The sequence below is a fragment of the Delphinapterus leucas genome, chromosome 11, assembly GCF_059928025.1.
Source record: "Delphinapterus leucas isolate spDelLeu-1000000601 "Yukka" chromosome 11, BTC_Dleu_Yukka2, whole genome shotgun sequence".
NCBI classification, from domain to species: domain Eukaryota; kingdom Metazoa; phylum Chordata; class Mammalia; order Artiodactyla; family Monodontidae; genus Delphinapterus; species Delphinapterus leucas.
This window is the reverse complement of record NC_143139.1, coordinates 54,802,005-54,827,729: the sequence shown is the minus strand read 5'-3', so window position 1 is coordinate 54,827,729 and position 25,725 is coordinate 54,802,005. Positions and strand designations below refer to the sequence as shown.

The following is a 25,725-nucleotide window of genomic DNA, read 5'->3' as shown; positions in this document are numbered from 1 at the left end:
TAAAGAAAACATTTTTAATCTTACAGTACAGTACCTTGAAAAGTACAGTAGTACAACAGCTGGCATACAGGGGCTGGCATCAAGTGAACAGGCAAGAAGAGTTACTGACTGAAGGAGGGAGAAGAGGTGGGAGATGACAGAGCTGAAGGATTGTCAGCAACAGGAGATGGAGGGCAAGCTACAATTTCACTCACACCTGACGTTGATGGCACAGGTTCTGGTTCCTTGCTGGATTCAATTCTACCTACCCTCTTGAAAAAACGATCCCATGATGTCTGGGTAGTAGCTCTTTTTTTCTCCTCATAGATAACACGGTAGCACTGGATTGCATTCTGAACGGCTGCTGCAACCTTCGTGTACCACTCTACGTTCGGGTCCTGTGCCTCAAAAACTAACAGTGCCTCCTCAAATAAAGAAAAAACCCTTGCCATTTTCTGCATCGTGAATCTCTTTGGTTCTTCTGTTACTTCTTCCTCTTGTCACTCCACTCTCAATTATTTTCACTTTTGTTTCCATCAGCAGTATCAGCTACATCACTGCTGCTTTTATGCTTGCTTCCAGACATCCTGGGCTTGAAATAAAGATACTATACTACTGTACTCTACACAGTAAAGTACACAAAAGCACAACCATTTGTAGGGGATGCACGCACGTGACAACGTACTCCACTCACGTGAACTTTCGTAATTGGACATGCTAGCTCACATTCGCATCTTTGAAAGTTGGCAATTTGAAGGTTCGTATGTAGGGGACTTATTTTAAGAGGCTCTGAAAGACTAGAGAAACTAAGGATTGGAAAGTTTAAGAGTATGTAAAATTTAAATATTAAATCTTTCACATGAACTTTTCCTCCTTACATGAAAGGTACTGAATAAGTTACATTTAAATGTCCTACTTATATATTTTTTAAAAGGTCAGATACTTCTCATTTAAGAGAAAGTGGAAATTATTTTAAATAACGAGCGGTAGGAATTTCCCTGATGGTACAGTGGTTAAGACTCTGCACTACCACTGCAGGGGGCGCAGGTTTGATCCCTGGCTGGGGAACTAAGATCCACATGCAGAGCAGTGCAGCCCAAAAAAAAAAAAAAAGGGGGGGTAGAGGGGTAAAGGATGAACTCTATATCCAATCCAAATTACATTAAAACCCAAATATAAAATATCAACAGAAGGGGCATTTTCCTAAAAGGAAGTAACTATTCATTATTGGGAGAAATCTACATGTAGTAAGATACTTTCTTGCTTTGATACAGCTAAAAAAATAAAAATAAATTTCATGTCTAAATTTTGGGGCTTATATAGTTAGAAATATATAATTCTACTTTTATAGGTAGTTCAACTAGGGGAAATAAGTTAGCACAATCATTTGAATTGGTTGTCTGCATACGGGGCAGGGCTTATTCCTTTTCTTTAGCTTCTTTGCACATGTAAAGCATGCCATAAGATGTCCTGTTTTGCCATGGACTATGCAACCATTTTTAGGTCGACCTTGGCAAATCACACAAGGTTCAATGGCATTAAGAGGAAAACTAGATTCCACACTTTCTTCTTTGTCTTGTGTTTCTTCCCTCTCCAACTCTTTGACATCTTCTTGGCTACTATAAATGATACTATTAGATGTTGATGGCTGAGAATAGTCCTCACTTTCTTGGGATAGGGAGGCTTGTGTGATCTTATCATCATTTTCCTCAACACATGATTCTTTGGAATCATTCACTGTAGATTTCTTACAGTCAGGGACATCAAAGCCCTCTTCTACTTGTGCTGAGTTTTCTAGTTTGGCTTTCTCAGACATTTTCCCTTTATCTTTCCCTTTATCTTCAGGAAGCCAATTTTCACGAAGGGCCCAACATCTGTTGCAATGAGGTGGAAGGGGAGGATTCATTTCACTGCATGAAGTACATTTCCAATAGTCCTTCAAGGAAACAAGACAGTTAGCTTCCGTAACCCTTCAATAACCAGTCACAGCAACGCTAGCAACTTGTTCAATATGTCTAAGGTAAAATGTATCATACAGCTCAATTTTCAGCATTTCATGTCTTATATAAAGCACTCAACAGTCTTTCCTCAAGCATGAGCTTGTAAATACATTTTTTTCCCAGCCAAACTATGCTAAGAATTCTAAAATGAAAAACGTATTCACCATGACCTTAACCATGTACCTGTAAAGTTATCTGTTCAAGGACAGAGTTGGTTCATTTAGCTGAAGCAAGTGCTATGGGATCTTCTCTGTAATGAAGCCTGTACCCACTCCACTCCCTTAAAGGCTCAAACCTGATACTGTGCCCAGTCCACCAAATCAATCTAGACAAAACTATCAACCAGTCTGCCATTGACTAAGACTCTCTTAGAAGTGCTCTAAAACCAGGGCTCAACTGGGTGTTCCCTAACTACACCCACAAAGGAAATGCTAAAACATTCTTTTCAGCAATCACAGCCAGATAAACTCTGCCATCCTTGTCACTATCCAGAATGTATGCCCCTTACTTGTCTATCCTTTTCTGTCTTCTCGTCTCTGTAACTGCTCATTGCTTCATCCTTATTCCAACTTATTTCTCAAACCTTTCCACCCACTATGCAATCTGGATAACAAATTCCCTCACATTCCAAGCCTCTTTACTGAACATATCCCTTATCTCCCTGCCTTACGAGAAGCATGGTTCTTGCCTGAGGACACTGTGCGTGTAAAACTTGCCATAAGAGGTCCTTCCTATCTTGCCATGAATAATGTAACCATTTTTAAGTTGCCTGACAAATGACGTAAGATATTAGCAATAAGGGTGGAAACTTCATTCTCCCACAATGGTTCTTTCAAGTTGTAAAAGCAGGTATCTACTAAATGATAAAACCAAAGACAGGTCTTGTAATACAGGAAGAAAGTGCTTCAAGAGTCCGATAAATTACAAGATCTATGTCTAAAACATTTCACTCAGCCTGACATCAAATGACTCAACTAGTTACTTGAATTATTTTCTAATATAGCAAAATATTTTCCTAAGATTTTACAATTTCTCCTCCTTTTTAGTATTTGGATAATTAATAATTGTTTCTATCTCAGAAAGAGAAAACTGAGATTTCCTATCCAAATATAACAAAAAGCAGTATTTAAGAACAAAAATTAAAGCAATAATATTTGGTTAAAAAAACACACATCCAATACCTGAGGAACCCTGTGAAGCATGAAATGTAAATGTTTAAGTCCAGATTTCTTTAATAGAAAATCCCACCACATATTCTAATACAAGTCAATATGATATTCATATTTGATAAGATTGGCAAAATATTGGTAACTGTTAGACCTGAGTGATAAGTACAACGGAGATACATTATACTATTCTCTATGCTGTACATACCCAAAATTTTCCATAATGAAGTTCTTCAAAAGTTCAAATTCCAACACAAAAAAACTAAAAAGTATAGCAACAGATCCCAACCCAATAAAAGAACAAAAATATTTTAAACCATTAAAACTTAAAAAATAAATGTTAACTTTATAAAAACTACCTCATGTCAAGAAGTAGACTAGACATATTTTTCTAATCTTGACTTCAATGTTATTTTTTGATTCCTTGAAAAAGTAAATGTATACTTACAGCTAAGGAAATTTCAGGATCTTCTTCAAATGAATCTGTATCACTCTCCCCTGCCTGATACACAGTAACTCGATATACCTAAGAAAAAGAAAAACAAAAGAAACATTAGCATCAATTCACCTTTTTTCTTCAACCAGTAAGGCTTCTTAGTGATAAGTGATAAGTCCTAAACAAACAACATGTACTCAGTCATCCCTCCGTATCTGTGGGCAGACTGGTTCCAGGACCCATAAAGATACCTAAATCTGCAGATGCCCAAGTCCCTTATGTAAGATGGCATAGTATTTGCATACAATCTATGCACATCCTCCCCTACACTTCAAATCATCTCTAGATTACTTATAATACCTAATAAATGCTATATGAAAAGTTTTAAATACAACGTAAATGCTATGTAAATAGCTGATGGCCCACAGCAAATTCAAGTTTTGCATTTTGGAACTTCTTGGAATTTTTTTTTTTTTTTACTCGAATATTTCCAAGCTGCACTTGGTTGAATCCACCAATGTGGAACTCGCAAATACGGGGGTCCAATTATGTTATATATGAGATATCTGAGACAAAGGTGCCATGGAATGAGTGAATATAAAGGGGGAGAAATGGAGGATGGTAAAATCCTCACCCACTATGGTAAAAAGCCAACATACAGGGATGTTTAAAATAAATAAAGTAAAACATTCAGTACAAGCATTTTTGTTTTATAAATATGGAAGTATTAAATTACAGTGAAATAGCTAGAAATGCTGAAGCTGGTCACTTCCAGGAAACAGATCTGGTGGTAGTATGTGACTTTTAACTGCATGCATGCTTTACTTTTTCATAAATTAAAAATGAAAAAGGAGAATTGAATTAAATATTTTTAAAAACGAGTAGACTATTATAAGAATGCTCATTAAGGCCTACTGACTTCTTGACATTACATTTTAAAAAATATAAATAAGACAACAAGGAATTACAAAGCCTCAAGTCCACAAACCAATATTCTAGTTTGAATAAATCAAGAGTCAAAGATTGTGATGTGAAATTTGAATACATTATTATTTCAATCTCATCAGTCAACGAATATGGAAAGTATTTAAGAACTTTAGAATGTAATCAGAGAAAAAAAAACTACCTCATCATCTTCATCTGAGAGTTCTTGTCCTTCTTCACTAAGGCTATAATCTTCTGAATCCAGAGACTCAACTTCAAATTCTACACTGAATTGATCTGAAACTGAATCCTGATCCAACCAATCACCTGAATGTTCACTTACACCAGCATCAAGATCCTAAAATAGAGGGGGAAAAAAAGCGACTTAATGTACATTACCTGTTGGCCTGTAACAGCTTAACTTCCCTGTGCACCTAATTCCCCCTCAGTTCCATCCTGCACACTGACACTAGGTTAAGCTTCTGGGTTATGATTAGATAAATATTTTCTCTGTTCAAAACCCCATTATATAAAAGAAAAGGCCAAATTCCCTTGGTATTCAAGGTACATACAGGAAGTCTATATTAACATTTTCATATTATCTCCAACTAGACACCCCCCTATCCCCACTAAACAAGAACATTAACCAGATCTAGACTGTTTCCTAAACCAAACTTCAACTTCCACACCTTCCCTCTAGCTGGAATAACTTGATAGTTTTCAAATTCTGCTCATCCTTTTTTGCCAAAGCCTTTGTCAATACTGTAACTAAAAGAGCACTCCCCACCTTTAATTATCTGTGCTACTTATATTATTATATATTTGCACACACAAATTTTGCAAAACATAATTTTGTACACGTTTCTTATCTGAATTATACATACTTTAAGAGTTAAGACCATGTCTCAATCATCTTTATATCTTCCAACTGGTAGAATGCTAGTAGCTACAACATATACAATAATTATGATTTATGTTTAATGAACTTTGAGAATAATTTCTTTGGAAGAGCTTTCAGATATAATTTTTTAAATCTATTTTTAAAATTCTGTGTCTGCTCATGTGATTCATTTTAAAACTGATTAACAGTATAAGAACCTAAGAGAACCTTCAGTCCCATAATATTTGCCATCAGTGGCTAAGGGTAGGAACATACACAAAGCAGAGGGCTAGAACTAGAAAAAGTATTTTGGTCTAGTAGTCAGGATACATACATTCTTATTCTAGATTTGCCACTAAGTAACTTTCAACCTAGACATATTTAGCTTGTAAAGGCCACAGCTATTTCATCTATGACACATGAGTTTGGATTAAATGATCTCTAATATTCCCGTCATTTATAAAAACAAAAACAAGGTATTTATTTTACAACCACTTAGGTGAAAAGACTGTTTTAAACCATGATGATAGGAAAGTAGTAGTAAAAGCAACATTCATTGAACTGCAGTTCTAATTCCTAAAACAAAGGCTGTATTAACAATCACATTAAAATCACAAGTCAAGCTAGAATACAATAACAGCTCTAATAACCTAAGAAACTGGACACTTCAATTAACTAGGCTTTAGTGTACTATGTTTAGAATAAGGGGGTAAAAATCACAATAAACATTAAGTTTCAGAAAGCATCTTCTATGGCAGGAGTCAGCAAACTGTGCCTCACCACCCATCTATTTTTATAAATAAAGTTTTACTGAACACACCCGTGCCCGTTGTCTATTAGACTTGTTGTCTATGGCCGTTTCTGCCTCACAGCCATAGAGTTGAGTAGCTGAAACAGATACCATATGGCCTGCAAAGCCCCAAACAGTTACTATCCATCTCCTTACAGAAAAAGTTTGCCCACTCCTATTCTAGGGTTCTATGAAGAAAGCAAAATTAAAAGTCGTTTTCAGGACTTCCCTGGTGGTGCAGTAGTTAAGAATCCGCCTGCCAGTGCTGGGGACACGGGTTCGAGCCCTGGTCCAGGAAGATCCCACATGCTGCAGAGTAACTACGCCCGTGCGCCACAACTACTGAGCCTGCACTCCAGAGCCCGTGAGCCACAACTACTGAAGCCCGCGCACCTAGAGCCTGTGCTCCACAACAAGAGAAGCCACGGCAATGAGAAGCCCGCACATAGCCCCAGCTCGCCGCAACTAGAGAAAGGCCTCGCACAGCAGTGAAGACCCAACGCAGCCAAAAATAAACAAATAAATAAATTAAAAAAAAAAAGTTTTCAAAAGTTTAGCTAATGTTCAAAAAAGAAAAACTTAAAAACTCTTAAATACTGTATATTTAAAAAGTATCAGACAGGCTTGATCTGGAAAGATCTTAAAATCCCTGTTTTTCTGAATTCCAATTGTGACAATTATTAGTTACGTGATCTTAAACAAGTTATTTGAAACACCCAAGTCTTAGTTTTCCCATCTATAAATGGAGTTTGAGGCTGCTGAGGTGATAAAATATGTTAATTGCCTGGTATAGAGCCTAGAATATAGCCTTAGTTCCCCCAATGTATTAAACCCAAAAGAAAGAAAAGATGGGAGGCAAATGCACTTTCCTTTAACTCCCTTCACAAATTGGTGAATGACAAGACCAAATAATGTGACGTAAGCTAAAATGAAGGAAAAAAATTAGCCTTACCAAAAGCTTTCACAACTAGGGACTTTGCCTCAAAAACTATAGATCTTTAACAGAGAGGATTTTTAGAAGAGAGCGTAGAATAGGACTAACAAAAAGAAATACCCTCTATACTGCTTTGATAACAAGGCAGTGTCCCAGGTAGAAAGAACAAGGACTTTTAATACCATTTAGCTAGAATTCTGAAACAACTGTAATAAAGACTGTAAGTTTAAATGGCGCATAGTCGTTGTATTAAAACCATTTGTAAGGAATAAAATTATCCAAACATGAAGTTGGTGACACATCAAGTTTTATTTAATTGGATTCAATTTTTAGATCACACATATTTGTTCTCAAGAACCTGTATTTTTTTCATAGCATTTGTTCAGTATTTTAATTATTTGTTTGATTGCTGATGACCTATCTCCCAATGAGGGCAGGGATCATAACTACCTTGACCACCACTGTATCTCCAGTGCCAAATGGAACCTGGCATAGAAAAGACACAAATATCTACTGAATGAAGAACTTGCTCTTGGAGGAGCTCACCATGCCATCTAGTGGCCTACATGAGTAACAGCTCTATTAAGTACTAACTCCAGAAGGCACCTCTGCATCCATAAAATCACTGCTTTGGAAGAAAAAAATGTAAAGATAATAAAGAATAATACATAAAAAGAATATGGTTACTATCACATTTGGTTCAATCCTTTACATCTTCTAGAGAACTATAAAATAATCACTAATATCCAGAATAATCGCCATGAAATGTTGCCATATCACAAATAAAGATTCCAATTTTAAAAACATTTTAAAGACAAATGTGTAATGACAAGAAAGAAAACATTCCATTTGTCAAGCATTCTTGTTAGCAAAAACTTCTTTACAAAACCTCCTTCAGTGATATCTCTTAAGAATGTTAATGCTGGCAAATACTTTGGAATTTTGTATCAATGATCAAAAAGTACTGATACTTTCCCATCATGCATGCAATAATATACCAATATTTCACAGCCTTATTAAAAAGACCTTCCCTGATGTCTAGACCTACGTATGGCAAATGTAGATATAAGGCTATGTTCACTTATTTGCTGAGAGCTGTAACAAGATATATTTACTCTAAATATGCAAAACAAAATTGCTTAGAATCTTAAGATATCTTTGGTGCCGTGGCCCACAAAGGTTCTCCAATATGTAGGGTGACATTAATAACTAACATAGGTACTAATTTTACCAACACACTCCAGCGCAACTCCATTATCTTCCACCCTTCTCCGCAAACCCGGGGTTGGGAGTGGGGAAGATCTATACAGTTTCATTTGAAAGAAAATTTTACCAAGTGTATAGCAGCAATCAAGCAGCAATCACATATCATACATGTGCATTCTATCTGGACGCTTATTAGGACTGCCAGAACTAGACTAAAAATAAGAGAGTCCTGTTTTATTTAAAATGAGAGGCTTACCGGATTTGATGGAGTCCCTGTCGATTCACTGCTACTGCTTCTTTCACAACATATCTCCCTTATTACACACAGAGCAAGGCTTTCATCAAAGGAAAGGGAAATATTATCAGATTTGTGGCGCTTTCTTTGTCGTTCACCAGGTAATTCATCTGAATTTTCTTCTGAATATGTAAAGAAAAACAAGTTAATTAAATTGCTATACTATAATGTATTTAGAAATTGAGCTGTCTTAAGTTACCTATCTGTACTAAAATTGTTTCAATGAAATTAAACAGAGAAAAATAGTGAATTACTACTGTTTCAAAAGTCAACACTCTTATTGGATCTGTCCAACTTAGAGTTATAGCAGAACACTACATTTTTAAAAGCTTTAAAGCTTGTTTCAGAACTTTATCAACTCACAATTAATTTAATCCATCTAGACCTTTTATTAACCAGTCTATGATTTTTCTGTCAAAATCAGAATTTAGGATATAAGATTTCACTTTTTTTCCTGGAAAGAACCAACTGTTTAACTTACTTAGAAGGTATTCCTAATGTTTCAATTTCCTTAGTATCCAGTATTTTCAACAGGAATCAAAACCAGTTAAAACTGGTCCATTTTATTTTATTTATTTTTTGGCCGCACGGCATGAGGGATCTTAGTTCTCCAACCAGGGATCGAACCTGCACCCCCTGCAGTGGAAGCACGGAGTCTTAACCAGTGGACGGCCAGGAAGTCCCTGGTCCATTTTATTTTAAATAAGAAATTATCTCTGACTTAAAGTGAGAATGTTACCAAATCTGTCAGGAACATAAATGAAGAGTCCTACCTTACACCAGACATAAAAATGAATTCCAAGTGGATTAAAATACCAAATACAAGGAACAAAACCATCCAACTACTTATGTAAGAGAATATACCGGGGTGGGAAAGTATGATGTGACACTACAAAGCCCTCAAGAAAAAGACTATCAAGATTAAGTTAGTTACTTAAGGCTTACATGGCAAAATAAAATACTATAAAAAAGGAGTTAAAAGGCAAATGTCAGACTGAAAAAAAATCTGCAACACATAATAAAAAATGATTAATACCCACTTTATATAAAGACCTCCTACCAACCAAGTAAAAGACAAACTTAATTTAAAAAAGAGTCAAAGATATGAATGGGCAATGCATAAAACACAAAAGACTAATAAACATGAAAAATGGCTTACCTCTCAGTGATCAAGGAAATGCAAATTGAAATGAGATACCATGTTTCACTCATGAGAATGACAAATTAAAATGAGAGACAGTCTCAGAGATTTGGGAGAAAGGACTTTTTATACACTACTGGTAAAAACGCAAAACAGTGTAACATTTTATGGGCAGTTTCTCTATCCTAGACAAATATCTGCATAATCATTTAAGGGTTTATGAGCAAGGGTGCTCACTGCAGCCTTATATGTTAAGTATCTAACAGGGTTATGAGATTAAATAAAATATAATCCATATGCCTGAAACAGGTACAACTCACACCTTTGCTCACTCCATTTCCCTCTCTTGATCTTCCTAGTCAGAAGTTATCTCTTCTTGCTCTGAATTCCCAAAACACGCTTATATCCTCTAATTTTGTATTTATCTCTACAAGATCACAAGTTCTTGATATAAGTTCTTAATGTTTGTATTCCCTATAAGAAAAGGTGATCTTGGTTGAAAGATGAGGGCTAGAAGGCCAAAACCATGCTGTTGATCTATATTTTTTAACTCTATTAATAACATTTGGGGCTTTTTTCTGATTATTAAAGTATTGTATTACTCACAGTAGAAATCTTTAAAAAACAGACAAAAATTTAAATGTAAATCATCTATAATATTACCATTGAGATAACTACTAATAACATTTTAGCATAATAATTTTCCAGCTGTCATTTAAAAAATTTACTTCCGTCTAAAAAACATATTTATATCACACTATATGTACAATTTGGGGTTGTTTTCTTTTTTTTTTTTTTGGCCGTACCACATGGCTTGCAAGATCTTAGTTCCCCACCCGGGGATCAAAACCAGGCCCCTGCAGTGAAAGCACTGAGTCCTAACCACTGGACTGCCAGGGGTTTCCCAGGGGTTGTTTTCTCTTAAACATTCTTTTACATTACTTTTAATGGCTGCAGAATATGGTATCCATAATATAGGTTCATCATAATTGAACCATTCAGTCCACAAATCCGAGCACCTTCTTTCTGTCTGGCACAGTGCGAGGCAGTGGGTATACAAAAATGAAGTCAGCCATCATCCCTACCACCAGAGGAAGTTTACGTCCAAACATCAAGGCAACCAAACTACGATCATTTACAAGCTATAATGAGTGCTATGAAGGAAACAAGCAGGGTGCTAAGGGAAAGAATAACAAGAGGGGATCCACTTTTCCAGGTGGTTAGGGACAGCCTCTCTGAGAAAGTAATAATTAAGCAAAAATGGAAAAATGAGGAGCTGGTCTTACAAGACTGAGGTAGAAGAACTTCTGGCAGAAAAAACTGTGCAAACAGCCTTACAGCAGGAAAGAATTCTGACTTGTTTGAGAAACCAATCAGTGCAGTTAAAACACAGTGAAGGTGGGGAAAAAGGCCAAAACCCAGATTAAAGGTAGAACAGGGCCTTGTAAGCCAACATAAAAGTGTGGGTTTTATTTGAAGGTCAATGGTAAATAAACAAAGTGGGGAAGTGACACAATCCAATTTACCTTTTATGATCCCTTTTGGTACTGTGATGAAGGACAGAAAGAGCAAGTAACTAGAAACAGAAAATCAGAAGCTGCTGCAGTGGTCTCGGTAAGAGATGACAATGGCCTGGACTAGAGTGATGACATTCTCTAGCATCATATATGTTTTCAACTATGAATAATGCTATAATTAATATCTCTACATATAATCTTTGCATTTCTGATTATATCCTTAGGATAGATTCCTAGAAATGGATTACTGTGATAACGGTAAGAAAGCCAAGCCTTTTTATAATTCATAAAGGTTAACCAATTTACACGAATTGATACACCAACAGTGCATCAGTGCCAACACATAGTTAGCAAGGATAAGTTAAAAAAAAAATCATCTTTCCTAATTTGAAAGACCAGAAAAGACACCTTTTTTGCATTTTTTGTTATCTATAAAGCTAAATCACTAAAATCCACTCCTCCTCATATTTATCAGTCATTTCTATTTACTATGAAAAAAAATTTTTTTACAAGTTGGATTTTTAATATTTTTCTTATTGACTTTTGGAAACTTATAAGGATATTAACACTGTCAAATTTAAAGTGAATCTATTTCAGTATGTTGTAATTTTTTTCATTTATCTTTTCAACTCATTTAGTATTCATTTTGGCATAAGGCACAGATATAATTTGATTTTTTTCCCCCCCAAATAACCATTTGTTCTACTCCCATGTATTTACTCTGCACTTGCTGCCCTTTGCCCTCATGTACAAAACTCTACTCTGGATTTATCTATTCTACTTCACTGATTTGCCAAACTCTTTTTTCTCTACCGAATCATACAGTTTTAGTTATCATGACTTTCATCAGGCAACAGCCTCCTCCTGTTTTCTCTGTTAAAAATGCTCTCATCTATTTTCTTTACCTCGTCCTCATTTCTAAGATGCTATTTCTCTGTTCTTAAACTCACTGGTGTGTTTTATTTATTAGAAAAAACAAATACTTTAACTGTTAAGGTGACTAAGAATGATGACTAAAATAGAGTTTATATCCTTGTCCTCTGTTACCACGCATAGCAAAAAGCTGGCTAACTATAAAATCCAGCAGGACACAGTAAAATTGTGCCTGCTATAGTCAACCAGAAAAATGTTGCTAAGAAAGCAATTTTTAAACCAAATAAATCATATAAAAATAAGAAACTCAAATTCATCTAAACCAAAAAAGCACAATTTCATTAACCCTAAATGTACTAATTTCAGTAAAGAATGAACACTGAAAAGCTGTTTGAAAGTGCCAATTAAATATTCATATATACCTGTCTCACTAACTGCTCTCCTTCTAGATGAGGTAGATGGTCTAGAAACCAAATCTGAAGATGAAGGTTTCTCTTCCTGTAGCTCTTGCACAAGGTCCTAAGCATTCAAGGGAGAAAAAAACAAAAAAAAACCCACAAACTTATAACACCAAGAAGCTAAAAATTCATTGTTTTAAACACTCCCAATTTCCAAGAAACATCATAGTAGAATGAGTTCAAGATTACCTTTTGAACACTCCCACCTTCAAGGTGACACCTGTTTTCACTCACAGATGTGCCTGAATCTGATGGTTCTGACAGAAAATAAAAACAAAGAATCACAAACTAGGAAAGCAAGGGTTATTCAATAGATGTTATCCAGAACAAACTCCTCATACAATTTAACCTTTTAACCAACACTGAACGTGTAGTCTCCAAGTGCCATCCTGTGCTGAATACTAGAGACGTAAATAGATAATTCAATTTTAATATAGAAGATACATAAGAATAGTTATAAAGTACAATAAAATAAGCACACTAAAAGAAGTATTATAAGATAAGTTAATGGAGAAGACGAAGCAATGGTTATTTGGTAGAGATGCGGTAAGGTCTGAGTAACAAGGAATCAGGAGAGGTTTCATAGTAGAATATGTGGAAGTACGACTGGGAAAGGCTATTCCAGACTGAGGAAACACTGTGAAAAAAGCATTCAGAAGTGAACTACCAGTGTTTGTTGCAGGAACTACAGATACTTCATTACTATGGGAATGTAAGCAGGATCATAAAGGATCCTGCCTGTCTTGCTAAACAGCACAAAGATATCAAGAATCAATATTCCTGCCACCAATCCCAAATCACTGCATCCTCCCCAGCTAATACTTCACATTCCTCCCTAAGGCACTGCTGCAGCCACGCACCATTAAAAAGGTTTAATCTAAGAGATAAAATTGATTTGCTAGTTCACAGCAAGTATTTTACCCAGCGAGCAATAAGGAACCCCTAAATGGTCACTATAAGCAGAAGAGTGACAACTCCCTCTACCAAAATAGAAGAAAAAGAGAACAGAGGCAGGGAAACCAGTATTAGCAACTGCAATAACATAAATGAAAAGCATTAAAGTCTAAACTAAGACATGGAAAAAAAGATCAATTCCAGAGAAATTAAAAAGGTAAAAACCAACAAGAACCTGGTGTCTGACATACAAGGCAAAGGAGAAAGGAGTCAAGAATTCCAAGATTCTACCTTGGGTGGATAAATGGGTGGTATAATTCAAAACTTCAGATGATGAACAGATTTGGATGGGAAGATAAACTGAAAAGTGGATAAAACTTTCAGGTAGGTAGGTTTAGTCCGTATGTAGATGTACAGACTTGGAGCTCAAGTCAAAATTTCAGATGTGGGGTATATACCATCACCTAAGGTCATAATCAAATACCTTTTACTACTCCCTTGGAAACATTTTCGTCTTAACACTGAAGCCCGGTCTGAGTATTAACATTTTGAAATTATATGCATTATCATAACAGTTTATTTATTTTTTATATTATGGGCAAGGTATTATACTGATTTAAGCTGTCCATATAAATAGGTTATATTTTGTTTTAGTATAAGAGATGTTACAAAACAGATGTAATAAAAAGGAAGCACTAAGTGTGACAAGTTTGAGAACAATGATACAGGAGTTCTGAAGTTAATTATATTAAACTAAAACCTGAAACAAACTCAGAATGGAAATAACATAAGTAATCTACAGGTTACCATCTCATTAATATAATTTTCCTAGCAATCAAGCAAGATTTAAATGAATGAATGAATACATCAGGGATAATAATACTTCAGAAAACTGAAAATACTACAAGAGATACTACAGTTGTTTATCTGCCTTCATTTGATTTCATAAAGGGCTTTGTAAAACAAAATGTCAAGTCACCAGCCTAATAATTACTTCTATTCTGGGATAAGACAGTGATGTGCTTTTCTGGGTCTTAAATCCTAACTCTGGAAGAATAAGTATTCAATTCAATAAATTTACTAAACGTCGTATTAATAAACACTGTACTGTGTACTGCAGACTGCAAACCTGAAGAGGACACACTTGTGTAAGTAAGTGTAACAAAGTAATATAACAATAAAATCTAGATACGAAATAATGGGAGCACTAAGGAGTGGTCAGTTCGTTCTGGAAAATGAACAAGCTGAGAATAGTTCTTTTTCTTTTTTTTTTTTTTTTTTTTGCGGTATGCGGGCCTCTCACTGTTGTGGCCTCTCCCGTTGTGGAGCACAGGCTCTGGACGCGCAGGCCCAGCGGCCATGGCTCATGGGCCTAGCCGCTCTGCGGCATGTGGGATCTTCCTGGACCGGGTCACGAACCCGTGTCCCCTGCATCGGCAGGCGGACTCTCAACCACTGAGCCACCAGGGAAGCCCTGAGAACAGTTCTTAATTATAGACCAAGAATGGACTTTGGGCTTCCCTGGTGGTGCAGTGGTTAAGAACCCACCTGCCAATGCAGGGGACATGGGTTCAAGGCCTGGTTCGGGAAGATCCCACATGCTGCGGAGCAACTGAGCCCGTGTGCCATAACCGCTGAGCCTGCGCTCTGGAGTCCGCGAGCCACAACTACCGAAGCCCGCACACCTAGAGCCCGTGCTCCACCACAAGAGAAGCCACCACAATGAGAAGGCCATGCACTGCAATGAAGGGTGGTCCCTGCTCGCCAAAACTAGAGAAAGCACGCACGCAGCAAGAAAGACCCAATGCAACCAAAAATAAATGATAAATTTAAAAAAAAAAAGAATGGATTTTAAGAAGCCTGTGGTGCAACTACTGAAGCCTGCACACCTAGAGCCCATGCTCCGCAACAAGAGAAGAAACCGCAATGAGAAGCCCGCACGTCCAAACTAGAGAAAGCCCACGTGCAGCAACAAAGATCCAATGCAACCAAAAATAAATAAAGTAAAAAAAAAATAAATTAAAAAAAAAAAGCCTGTGGTGTATTGGAGCCAGCTCCTACCAGCACTCCCAAGCAAACTGTGTACATCTCTTCCCAACTCCATGTTTGCAGCTGAAAATGGTCATGCTGAGAGTATTTATATTATGGAAACCAGTAACCACAAATCAAGGCTCTTCCCCTGGACAGTGGATTGTTAAACATTTACCGGCATATCACTGTGTATGTTTAGGTGTATCGTTATGGAATAAGAACCTAGCACTTTCATCAGATTATCAACAGGATATGGAACCCAAAAATAACCAGTTAAGAACTACAAGTCTAAAGGAAGGGAAGTAAAATGGCACTCACCTGAACAAACTGGTAAACAAAGTTTTGTCTATTATAAAAAACACACAAGACAAGGACCCTTCCATTCAAATGGCCCTGCCTAGGTATCTGTATTACTTCCCTAAGCCTTTGAATACGTTTCAAGGTTTGCTCCTATCGCTACTATGCAGAAGATTTTGAAATTATCTACTTTTCAAAGCAAATTCTAACCTGATATCCCAAGGCTTAAATTTATGTAATAGGATATTTAAATATCCACTGCAAATAAATGTGCATAAGAAACTTAGTATTATGTTGTTTTAGCTCATATGTATTTCTTCCTGTTAAATTTATCATACCCTTACTATAATTAAATATACAATGAGAGCAACTTTTAAAGCAAATCACAATTATAAGATGTCTGCACATCCACAGAATGTCTTAAATATATTTTTACAGTACATGCTTATGGAATTCAAAATGAACTTACCCTGCTGATTGACTATCACCAAGTTTCTATAAATCATTGTATATATTTTCCTTGTAGAGAGAAAAAAAACACGTACATTTTAAAATAAAATGTATTTAACTAGACTTAACAAGACTTTTAAATGCATATTAGTATAAACTATCATGCTACAACCCAAAGTTTAAATCACTACATTCAAGTGCTGATAAGCTTCTAGACACTAAAAACCACCATAATAATTATTTGCACAATGATTACATGCAGCCACGTTTAATAATCACTAAAGTCTCCCTAGTGCAAAGATTTCACATCTCCATTTCCTGAAACATGCCTTGTTGAGACTTTAGCAAAAGTCCCCAGAGAATTGGTGCGAACACACGAGGCAGGTTAACATACGTATTTTCAAACAGAAAAGAATTTATCTAGCTCCGGGCACAGACGAAGACTGCCTAAAAAAATAGCAGGTTATGCAAAACCCATTATATAGGAACTTCATTATAGTTTTTTTGTTTTGTTTTTTTTTTCCGGTATGCGGGCCTCTCACTGCTGTGGCCTCTCCCACCGCGGAGCACCGGACGCGCAGGCTCAGCGGCCATTGTTCACGGGCCCAGCCGCTCCGCAGCGTGTGGGATCCTCCCGGACCAGGGCACGAACCCGTGTCCGCTGCATCGGCAGGCAGACTCCAAACCACTGCGCCACCAGGGAAGCCCTCATTATAGTTTTGACTTTTATCAAGACCAATCATCTAATGGATTTTCTTTCTTGATCTGAAAATTTATTAAAAGACAGAGCAGTATACGGTCATTTAATACAGCCTGAGTACCAGTCACTGTTCTAGAAATCGGGGAAAAGAGAATGAAATAAAAACATATCTCTGCCCTCCTAGAGCATAAGGAAACAATTCACTTATGCCAATACTCAGTGAAGTCATGGTACATTTTTCATCAACTAATGACTTTAGAGAACATTTATTGGTTACAAGATATCATTTCTAACTCTCAAGGTTAAGGGGAAAGTGCCAATCCCAACTAATTTTTTTCATCCTTGGGACTGATGATACAGCTCCTTAAACTCACAAAAAAAATCAATATTCCTACTCGTATCTTTTCCCCAAGTCAGTAGTTTCCCCAGTGTTTAACCTCTCAACACATTAGAATTCAAGTCAAAGATAATTTTAAATTTGTGCTTTCCGTATCAGAAATTACAGCTCCAAACATTATCAAGATTCAATACTCAGATGGTGCAAAATTATCAATATAGTTATTTCTTAAACTTATAAAATTAGAGCTTATATCCCAAGGCCAAGTATAAAATAACATAAATATTAAACAGATATCGCCTGTCAATGGAAAGAAGCTTGTATGTTAATTTAAAAGCAGGATGAAATTAAATATAGTATGTTCACAACAGGGTTAAAACACATCTGTGCATAATACGTTGTAAAAATGACAAGTAAAAATACTTTTCGATGACAAATTACAGTCTTTTTTCCCCTCTCATTAGCTTTCTGTCTTTTCTTAATATCCAATAATGAATATATACATATAATAATAAAGTTATTTTAAAGTTATAAATATCCCACTTAATTATCTTTTTAGCTACAATATTATTGAGCATTAAACACTAGTTGAATCTAGGTAAATGTTTCAGGTGAAAAGTATTCTTCTCATTAAGATACACTGCAAAGAGACTAACAACATGAAACAAGGAATTCCAAATGTAAAGTAAGAATGACTGAAAAAAAAAAGTTTGAAAAAAAAAGTTCCCGGCAGAGTAATTTTAGAAATGCTATCTGGGTTAAATTCAGTTGATTAAGTGCCATAATGGTATATGACAAAGAAAAAGATCTTCAAAGTAACTAGGGCTCAAATTTAAGCAATTACCACAGGGTATCATAAAGACTGTCTTTGGAAGTGACTGCAATAATAATATTTTTTTAATATGCAGTTACTGTAGCTAATATTTAAATGCTTACACATTGCCTCTTTATAACCTCCACATAAGGTATTTACATTGTTCCTACTTCATATTCAGGGGAAACTTAAGGCTTAAAGAGGGTGAGTCAATTTACCTAGTCTGACAGCTAGTAAATGACTAAGCTGGGTCTCAAACCCAGGCCTGTAAGATTCCAGAACTCAGGTTCTCAAGTAACATGCTATTTTACTAAGAAATTAAATTTCAGCATCTTTTATATATAACAATTTTCTCTGACAAAAGGGAGTGAGGATGGAGGTGAACTGAAATGTTTGCCCAGCTGGCATTTTACAGTAGACTAAAGAACTTACCTGTGCTCTTTCACAGAGAAGCTTGGCACTCCAAATAAATCCCCTAGAAGATCATTTGAACAATACACAATATGCTGTTGTTTCTCATCATATAATCGTTTAGTCATAATATACTGGCCAAGATAAAATATAACCTGAAATAGAAATATGATTTCTGAGCATTAAAGAAAATTAAATGTTTGTTTCAAATACATTCAGTAACATCTCATTTATCTGAAGAGGGTTAAACAACCAGCAACCACATCAATAACCATCTAAATAACAACCATTCTGTACTCCTAAAAAAAATTTTTAAAAACAAGCTGATTTAATATTTTTTTCTTTTAATTTGACTAAAGTAGAGACACTGCTTCTGATTTACTTAAACTTTAAAATGTGTCTTCTCTTTTTTTGGCAGACTTTAACTTTGCCCAAATATCTAGGTACTACTTATTAGGAAGAAAGAAAAAGGCAACAAAATGCAAAACCACTGATCACAATGAAAAGTTGCAGAATCAAAAACATCAACGAAAATATAGCAGTGACCTGGAGTCATTTAGTACAGTCCTGCACACCATATACCTCAACAACCTCTGAGGTCATCACAGATGAGAAGACAATGACGAATTACATCTACAGAAGAGTTTGGGAGAATTCAGTGAATGAAATAAACCCTTAAAGATATCATTATAATCTACACAATAAATAATCAAAATAATGACCCTGAATCATGCACATACAGTTAAATTATATTTTGTGTGCTCCATTAAAACAAAGTAGGCAATACATTTTTAAGACATCCACATACAAACCTATTAACAACCACCTAAACACATATGGTGTTTTACAGTTTACAATGTACTTTTACAAGTACTGTCTCCTTCTGATATTTCATAGAATTGTTATCAGGATATGAGAAATAAGAAACTGACCCGGTCTTCTGACTTCTAGCCCAGTGTGCTTTCTACTACCCCATACTAGCTTTCATTACTCTCCCACATACCACAGAACAAAGATTTTACAACTGAACACTGTGTCAGACAATATATACATCACTGTTACACGGTTTAATATTAGCATTCTAAGTCTTTATGATGACCTTGATCAATTTTCTCCTTATTTCTACCTACTACTAGTCATACTTTTTTGTTTCCTTAACTGGTTATATAATGATAATATAAGGTTAAACCCAAGTTAACATCCCCAAATCATTTACCTTGACACTTCCCTGCAAGCTCTGTCTATAGACTTAAATGGCTAAGCAGGCTTCAGACTTAAAGGAATATTCCTATGTGACTATGGATGGAAGAGATGGTAGACAGTGGAAAGGAAGAAGGAGGAGAACCTAGACTCTTTCTATCAAACGTCCCATAAGGAAACTTCTGAATGTGGCTAAAAAGGAAAAGGGTCTGGAATCTTTTCTTGCCCACTATGCTGATGTAAGTAAGGTCCTTCAGTGTTTTAAGTAATCTGAGCCCCAAAAACTAAGTGTGAGAGATGGGGAAGAGGCACATTTCATTCACATCGAAATTTTCCCCAAGATGGCCCATCTCTCAATGAAGAACATGCTTCTGTGCACAAATTTAAAGCTAGAGAACAATACATTGAAATGTATCCATTAAATAGAATATATGTTCACAAATCAGCTCACCTCTATCCCAGAAAGATCAGTATACTGTACTCATGTATCTCTAGTGCAGAAGTTCTTAACCTGGGATCCATGAATGCCCAATAAGTCCTTGGATAGAATTCAGGGGGTCCATTAATTTGGATGGGAAAAAAATGTTTGTCTGTATTTTCACTAACTTTTAACTGAAATTTAGCTTGCCCTTCAATTATGAATATAGGCAACAAATCACAAAGTATTAACAATAACTGTGATTTTGTCACCAATAAAATCACAAGCATTTTTCATATCATACATACTATGTTTGATGTAAACGTCTCAAAATATCAGTTATGCTCCTCACTAATTCCAAATTACATTTATTAGATCTGCTGCTAAATCTTAAGACTTTACCAGTGCGTCAAGTGGGTTCACAGCACAAAATGGCTAAGAACCCCTAAAGAGCTTCCTTTGTCCGAGTTCCGGGCTGACAAATGAAATTCGAGTATAAACTGAATTTTCAGCTTCAAATTATAGTCCAAATGACCACAATACTTAACAATCCTGCTTACTGAAAATCCCTTCATATGACCAATTTCTCCCCACGGCTATACGTAACTAGTAAGACATTAAGTTATCTTTTTAACTTAGTTCAGCTTACCTCTTTCATAGTATAGGTGTCCTTCTGTGCACCAACAGACTTCAACAACTTCAAAAGCAATGGCTTTGGTCTAACCTATAAAGAACAGAGTTGCTATTATACTTCCAAATTATTCCGGAACTATAAGCCTGCAGGAAACTCATCCATAAAGAATTTCAATAAAGGTAGCAAACACAATGTTATCTTACAACATTAGAGACCTCAAAAACTAAGTCATAATGTTTTCACTAAATGTAATAAACTATGTAAACTGAATACCACAGACTGTGTTTGGGAAGAAAATGCTGGGATATAATTATTATGCAAATAATCACAGAACCCTCAAGTATCATCAGTTGCCAGTACCCATGCCAGGGCAGTGAAAATTATTCTTTTTCCTCCAGCTATTTCTATCATCTGCTCATTACCTTACAAACTCAACGGTAAATGGAATACCCCAATGAGCTTACTATAAACTAAATTACAAAATACGAGAGAAAAGAGTAAATCTTTATGGTGGGTCCTTTTACCAATCTTTTCTTTCTACAGATTAGGTTCCTGAACGCTGGCGAACTTTAACCCAAGCTGACAAGGATAATTAAGAACAGATCAGGAGACTGAGACTCACATCCCTCAACTGCAAGCCAGCATTTTCTTCCTACTATAGTATCATGCTGCCTTTTAGTTGGTCTACATTCCAAATATCTACTTGACAAACATTTATTGAGCTTCTGCCATGCACCAGACAGCACTGGATATTGCACACACACACAAATGACAAATAAGACATATGACCTGTATTGAAGGAGCCAGCCAACTAGATCAGGGTTTAATTTTTTTCTTTAAAGAGCCAGACAGTAAACAGTTTACAGCTTTTCTCGCCACATAGTATGACTCAGAAGCATAAATTATATGTAAACCAATGGATGTGGCTCCGTTTCGGTAAAACTTTATTCACAAAAGTAGGCAGCAGGCCAAATTTGGCCCATAGGCTGTAGTTTGCCTGCCTCTGACCTAGAGGCTTTCCAAGTTGTACTGAGAAAATATCTGGCAAGGGGTCAGGGATGTAATGTGTTTATGCTCTTTCTCCCTATCTGTTGCTGTATCAAAATCTTCAAAACTCAAGTATCTTTACAGCTACACAGCCACCCCTATACAGACTGGTGCCTCTGCACTCCCTTCAATATACTCCCATCCTGTCTAACTTTGAAATCTGACAGCAACCCAGTTCGGGATCTAACCGTCAGAACAAGATTTAAGAAAACTGCCTATTTCCAGCTAATCAACATAATATTATTTAATAACTGAAAGTTTTAAAATACTTGTAGTATTTCAATAAATGTAGTATTGAATCATTAATTGTTCTGATCATATGTTTTTTCCTATGTGCTTACATATGCGCTTTACTTTCAGGCTATTTAAAGAATGAATTATCCCAGAAAACATAAAAAGTTACTTTTTTTCCTTCTAAAATTTTATATATACTATATTAACTTCAAACTACATAAAACAACCCAAAGTCACAGTCACCAATGGAAAGCCATCAGCTTTTTATTAAGACTTAAAAGACATGCATGAATAAGAAAACTACTATAAAAGACAATACCATTATTAATCTTACATTTAAGAACAGAAAGATAAATTCTAGATGTAAAAATAAAAAATGCTAGAAGAAAATACAGCAGTTTATCTGTATAATCTTGGGATGGGAGAGTTCTTCCAAAACATCATATGAAATTTTGAATTTCAGCAAAAGTCAAATTTTACTTTATAAAAATGTTCTCAATGAGAAAAAGAATAAGCAAAGTTAATTTTTAACATTTGTAAATGATAAAAATTAAATACACTTGAAACACAGAGAACTATTACAAATTATTAAGAAAAATACAATAAGCCTAAAAGAAAAGTGTATAGATAAGACCAAGCAAACCCCAAAAGAAACAAATGATTTAACCAATGATGTGATGCCCAACCTCACCGAAGATTAGGGAAATACACAATTACACAATAATATAATATCTTTTGCCAAAAAAGGGCAAAATAACAGTGATAATATTCAGTTTTGACAGAGAGGAAAACTATTACACATAACACTTGTGTTAGGATACATATGCAAGGCAGCACCATCTGTAATACTCAAAAACTAAAGGCAATTTTAGAAAACCTATCAGTAAAGGCATAAATTTCTTAAATGGTACACTAATGCTGTGGATTACCATGCAGCTGTTAAAAAAGAATTCTGTAGGTTTTATTGATTGACATAGATGCTATTTGCTTAACATCTCTAGTATAATCCTATTTTAGTAAAACAAACTGAACCGCGACAGATTAAAACTCACATGTGCATATATATATGTGGGTATGCACATAGATAAAGATCTAAAAAGGAGATATGACAGATATGGTCAAAACAGAAGACTGGAATTTTCAGCTTTTACTTTATACTTTTCTGTAATGCCTAACATCTTTACAACAAGCATGAATTATTTCTGACTTCTACAAAAGTTAAATACTGACAGGTCAAAACAGAAAAAAAACAAAAAACAGTCACATAATAAACATAACTTCAGCATCCATACTTAAGAAGATAATGAAACTGACTTTTAATTCAGTGTGGTAAAAAGCTAAGAAAATAAATATTGATTCTTACAGGTAACTTTTGCTCCACAGTTATGCCTGAGTGGCAGGAATTTAAGCTATGTACTACAACTTCACTTAAAGAGCCATGCTATAACTGGGGTCTGTGAAATCTAGTTGATCACCTCATAAAATAAATTTTTGCTAAAGTTACACTGGAGACAAAAATACCAACCAGGGTCTCTTGTTCCGAAGCTGGAATCTGTGAGGTGCTTACAGCACCATCAGTAGACACAGACATGTTGGTATTGCACATTTGCCTACGAGTACGAAAAGAAAACACACGATAAAAACTTGAAATACTGAAATACCCATAAAAAAAAGACAAATCATATAGAAATGAGATAAATAATGCTTTTATTAGCAAGTGGGTCCTTACCTAGATCAGCAGAAAATGCTACAGGTCGGTGACCACAGGTCCTCTCTCTCAAACAGCCAGTGAATACAGCTGGGAAAAGGCATGGTTTAAATAGCCCCAGCTGGAGACAAGTCAGGGCTTAGCTCCTTCTACTACCGACGCGGAACGTGTCCGAACTTGACCAGCCCCACAGGAAAAGCTGAGTCAACCTGCCCCCAGAACCAGCCCAATCTCGCCCAGACGTAGCGCCCGACAGATACAAGCTACCGAACAGGCACCTGTCGTTATTCTGACACCACCCCCGCCCCCGGCAGCGCCCCCCGCGCACTTGACCTTTACCCCCGTGCCCGCGGAACCCCCTCCCAAACCCCCACCCGCTGGGAGCGCGGCCCCGAAAACCCGCCCTCCTCCCGAGTGGCGACAACCTCGCCTCCTTCCGACAAAACCTCCACAGACCCACATGCCCGGCGCCCCCCACCACGAAATGCACAAAGGCTGCGCGCGCGGCACAGGCGGGGGGTGAGAGCGACCGGGGAGACCCAAGTCACAAAGCAAACCCAGAACTGCCCACGCGCTTCCAGGCCGATACCTGCTGCTCACTAATTGGGGTTTGCCGCGCCTGGAGTCGGCGGGGTGGGTGAGGGAGCCGTACCTCGAGGCTCCCTAGTTCCCGTCACGGGGCGCGCGGAAGCCCGACGCCTTGGGCCTCGGCGACCATTCCACTCGCCGGGCCCAGGCCGCCAGGGCGCTCGAACTCACTAGGTCCGAAGGAGGAGGCTCCTAGCGGCAAAAGCGGCAGGACCTCGGTCAGAGGGGTAAGAGCTACCCCTCAGGCTAGGCTTCTTGCTCCATTTTCCTTCCAGTCACACCGGGCCGCACAGGCCCCGAAAGGTGCCGAGCTGGCCGAGGTACGGCGGATGCGCGCCCCCTGCCGTCCGAGCGCAGCGCGCCGGAAGCCGCGGCCCATCCGGGCTTTTGCGCGCGCAAGCCCCGCCGCCCCCGCCCTCTGGGGGCGGGGCTGGGCCCTACAGCCTCGGTGAAGGGGGAGGTCCCGGAACTGGGCAAGCGTCCTCGGCCGGTGGGGAGGGGGCGCTGGGCGCGCACGACCCGCCGGAGTCGGTAGCGGTTTTTCACGGTTGGAGCTGATCCCTGGTTCTTCCCGCCGCCGCCTGGTTTGGTGCGCCAAGCTTGGGACTTCTTTGAACCTTGGCGCTATTTTTGTATTTATGTGTTTGCACCTCCCTACCGCAATGGAAACTCAGGCAAATACGCATCTAAGTGCCGCTACCAAAAAAGAAACCACAATTAACAGCTGTGCGATATATTAAGCCCGCACCGCCAGCAGCTGGAGTTGTTTTTTTTTAAGTATGATTAAAAATAGCACAGTATGGGCTTGTTCAGGGATGCATAGAGTATTCTAGTTGGAGGAATAAAAGGCCGGTGGTTACCGTTAGAGATGGGTGAGGTAAAGAACGGTTACTCTTAACTTTATGCTTTTAGAGTGTTTGGGTTTCTTTTGTTTATATGATGAATGTATTCATTACCATTAAAAATATCTGTTTCTATATTAGGCATTCAGTACTGAAAGACTAACCTACTTGCCCCTTTTGGCACATAGGCATGGCAGTCTCAAAAATGAGCCAGGACATGAGAATTGAGTTGGCTCACCCCAAAAAGCACAGTCATCGCAAAAACAGCTTCATCTTTGGCAAGGAAGTGACTAGTTCCTTGTGAACGGGGAACTTTTTGATAAAGTTATATCTTTCCTTTCTCCCACACCCTAGTCTACTAGAAAGCAATCTTCCTTAAACATAGTGGTCGCTCAATTAATTTAATTGCTAACATTATCTTCAGGGATTTGATTTGGCTTTTTTAAAAATCTCTTTGTCAAATCAAATATAGTGAGGTTTCCGGTTGTAAAAGCGTGTGCTTGACACAGGATAAAAGAAAA

General features: G+C 37.1%; 1 protein-coding gene across 4 annotated transcripts; it reads right to left on the bottom strand.

Moving 5' to 3' along the window:
• On the bottom strand, positions 1-24,802 carry MDM2 (MDM2 proto-oncogene). Of its 4 annotated transcripts, none has more exons than XM_022571579.3 (12): positions 24,364-24,802; positions 23,796-23,864; positions 23,592-23,676; positions 20,801-20,875; positions 18,555-18,688; positions 16,291-16,340; positions 12,789-12,856; positions 12,564-12,660; positions 8,572-8,732; positions 4,708-4,863; positions 3,594-3,671; positions 1-1,915 (listed from the first exon to the last, which is right to left on the bottom strand). In XM_022571579.3, the coding sequence occupies exons 3-12, from the start codon at positions 23,670-23,672 to the stop codon at positions 1,340-1,342; spliced, it is 1,476 nt and encodes a 491-aa protein (XP_022427287.2). In that variant the 5' UTR covers positions 23,673-23,676; positions 23,796-23,864; positions 24,364-24,802; the 3' UTR covers positions 1-1,339. The 4 variants fall into 4 exon arrangements, with proteins under 4 accessions (XP_022427287.2, XP_022427288.2, XP_022427289.2 ...); XM_022571580.3 differs by having other exon boundaries at positions 24,427-24,802; XM_022571581.3 differs by having other exon boundaries at positions 24,534-24,802.
• Positions 24,803-25,725: the final 923 nt, after the last annotated feature.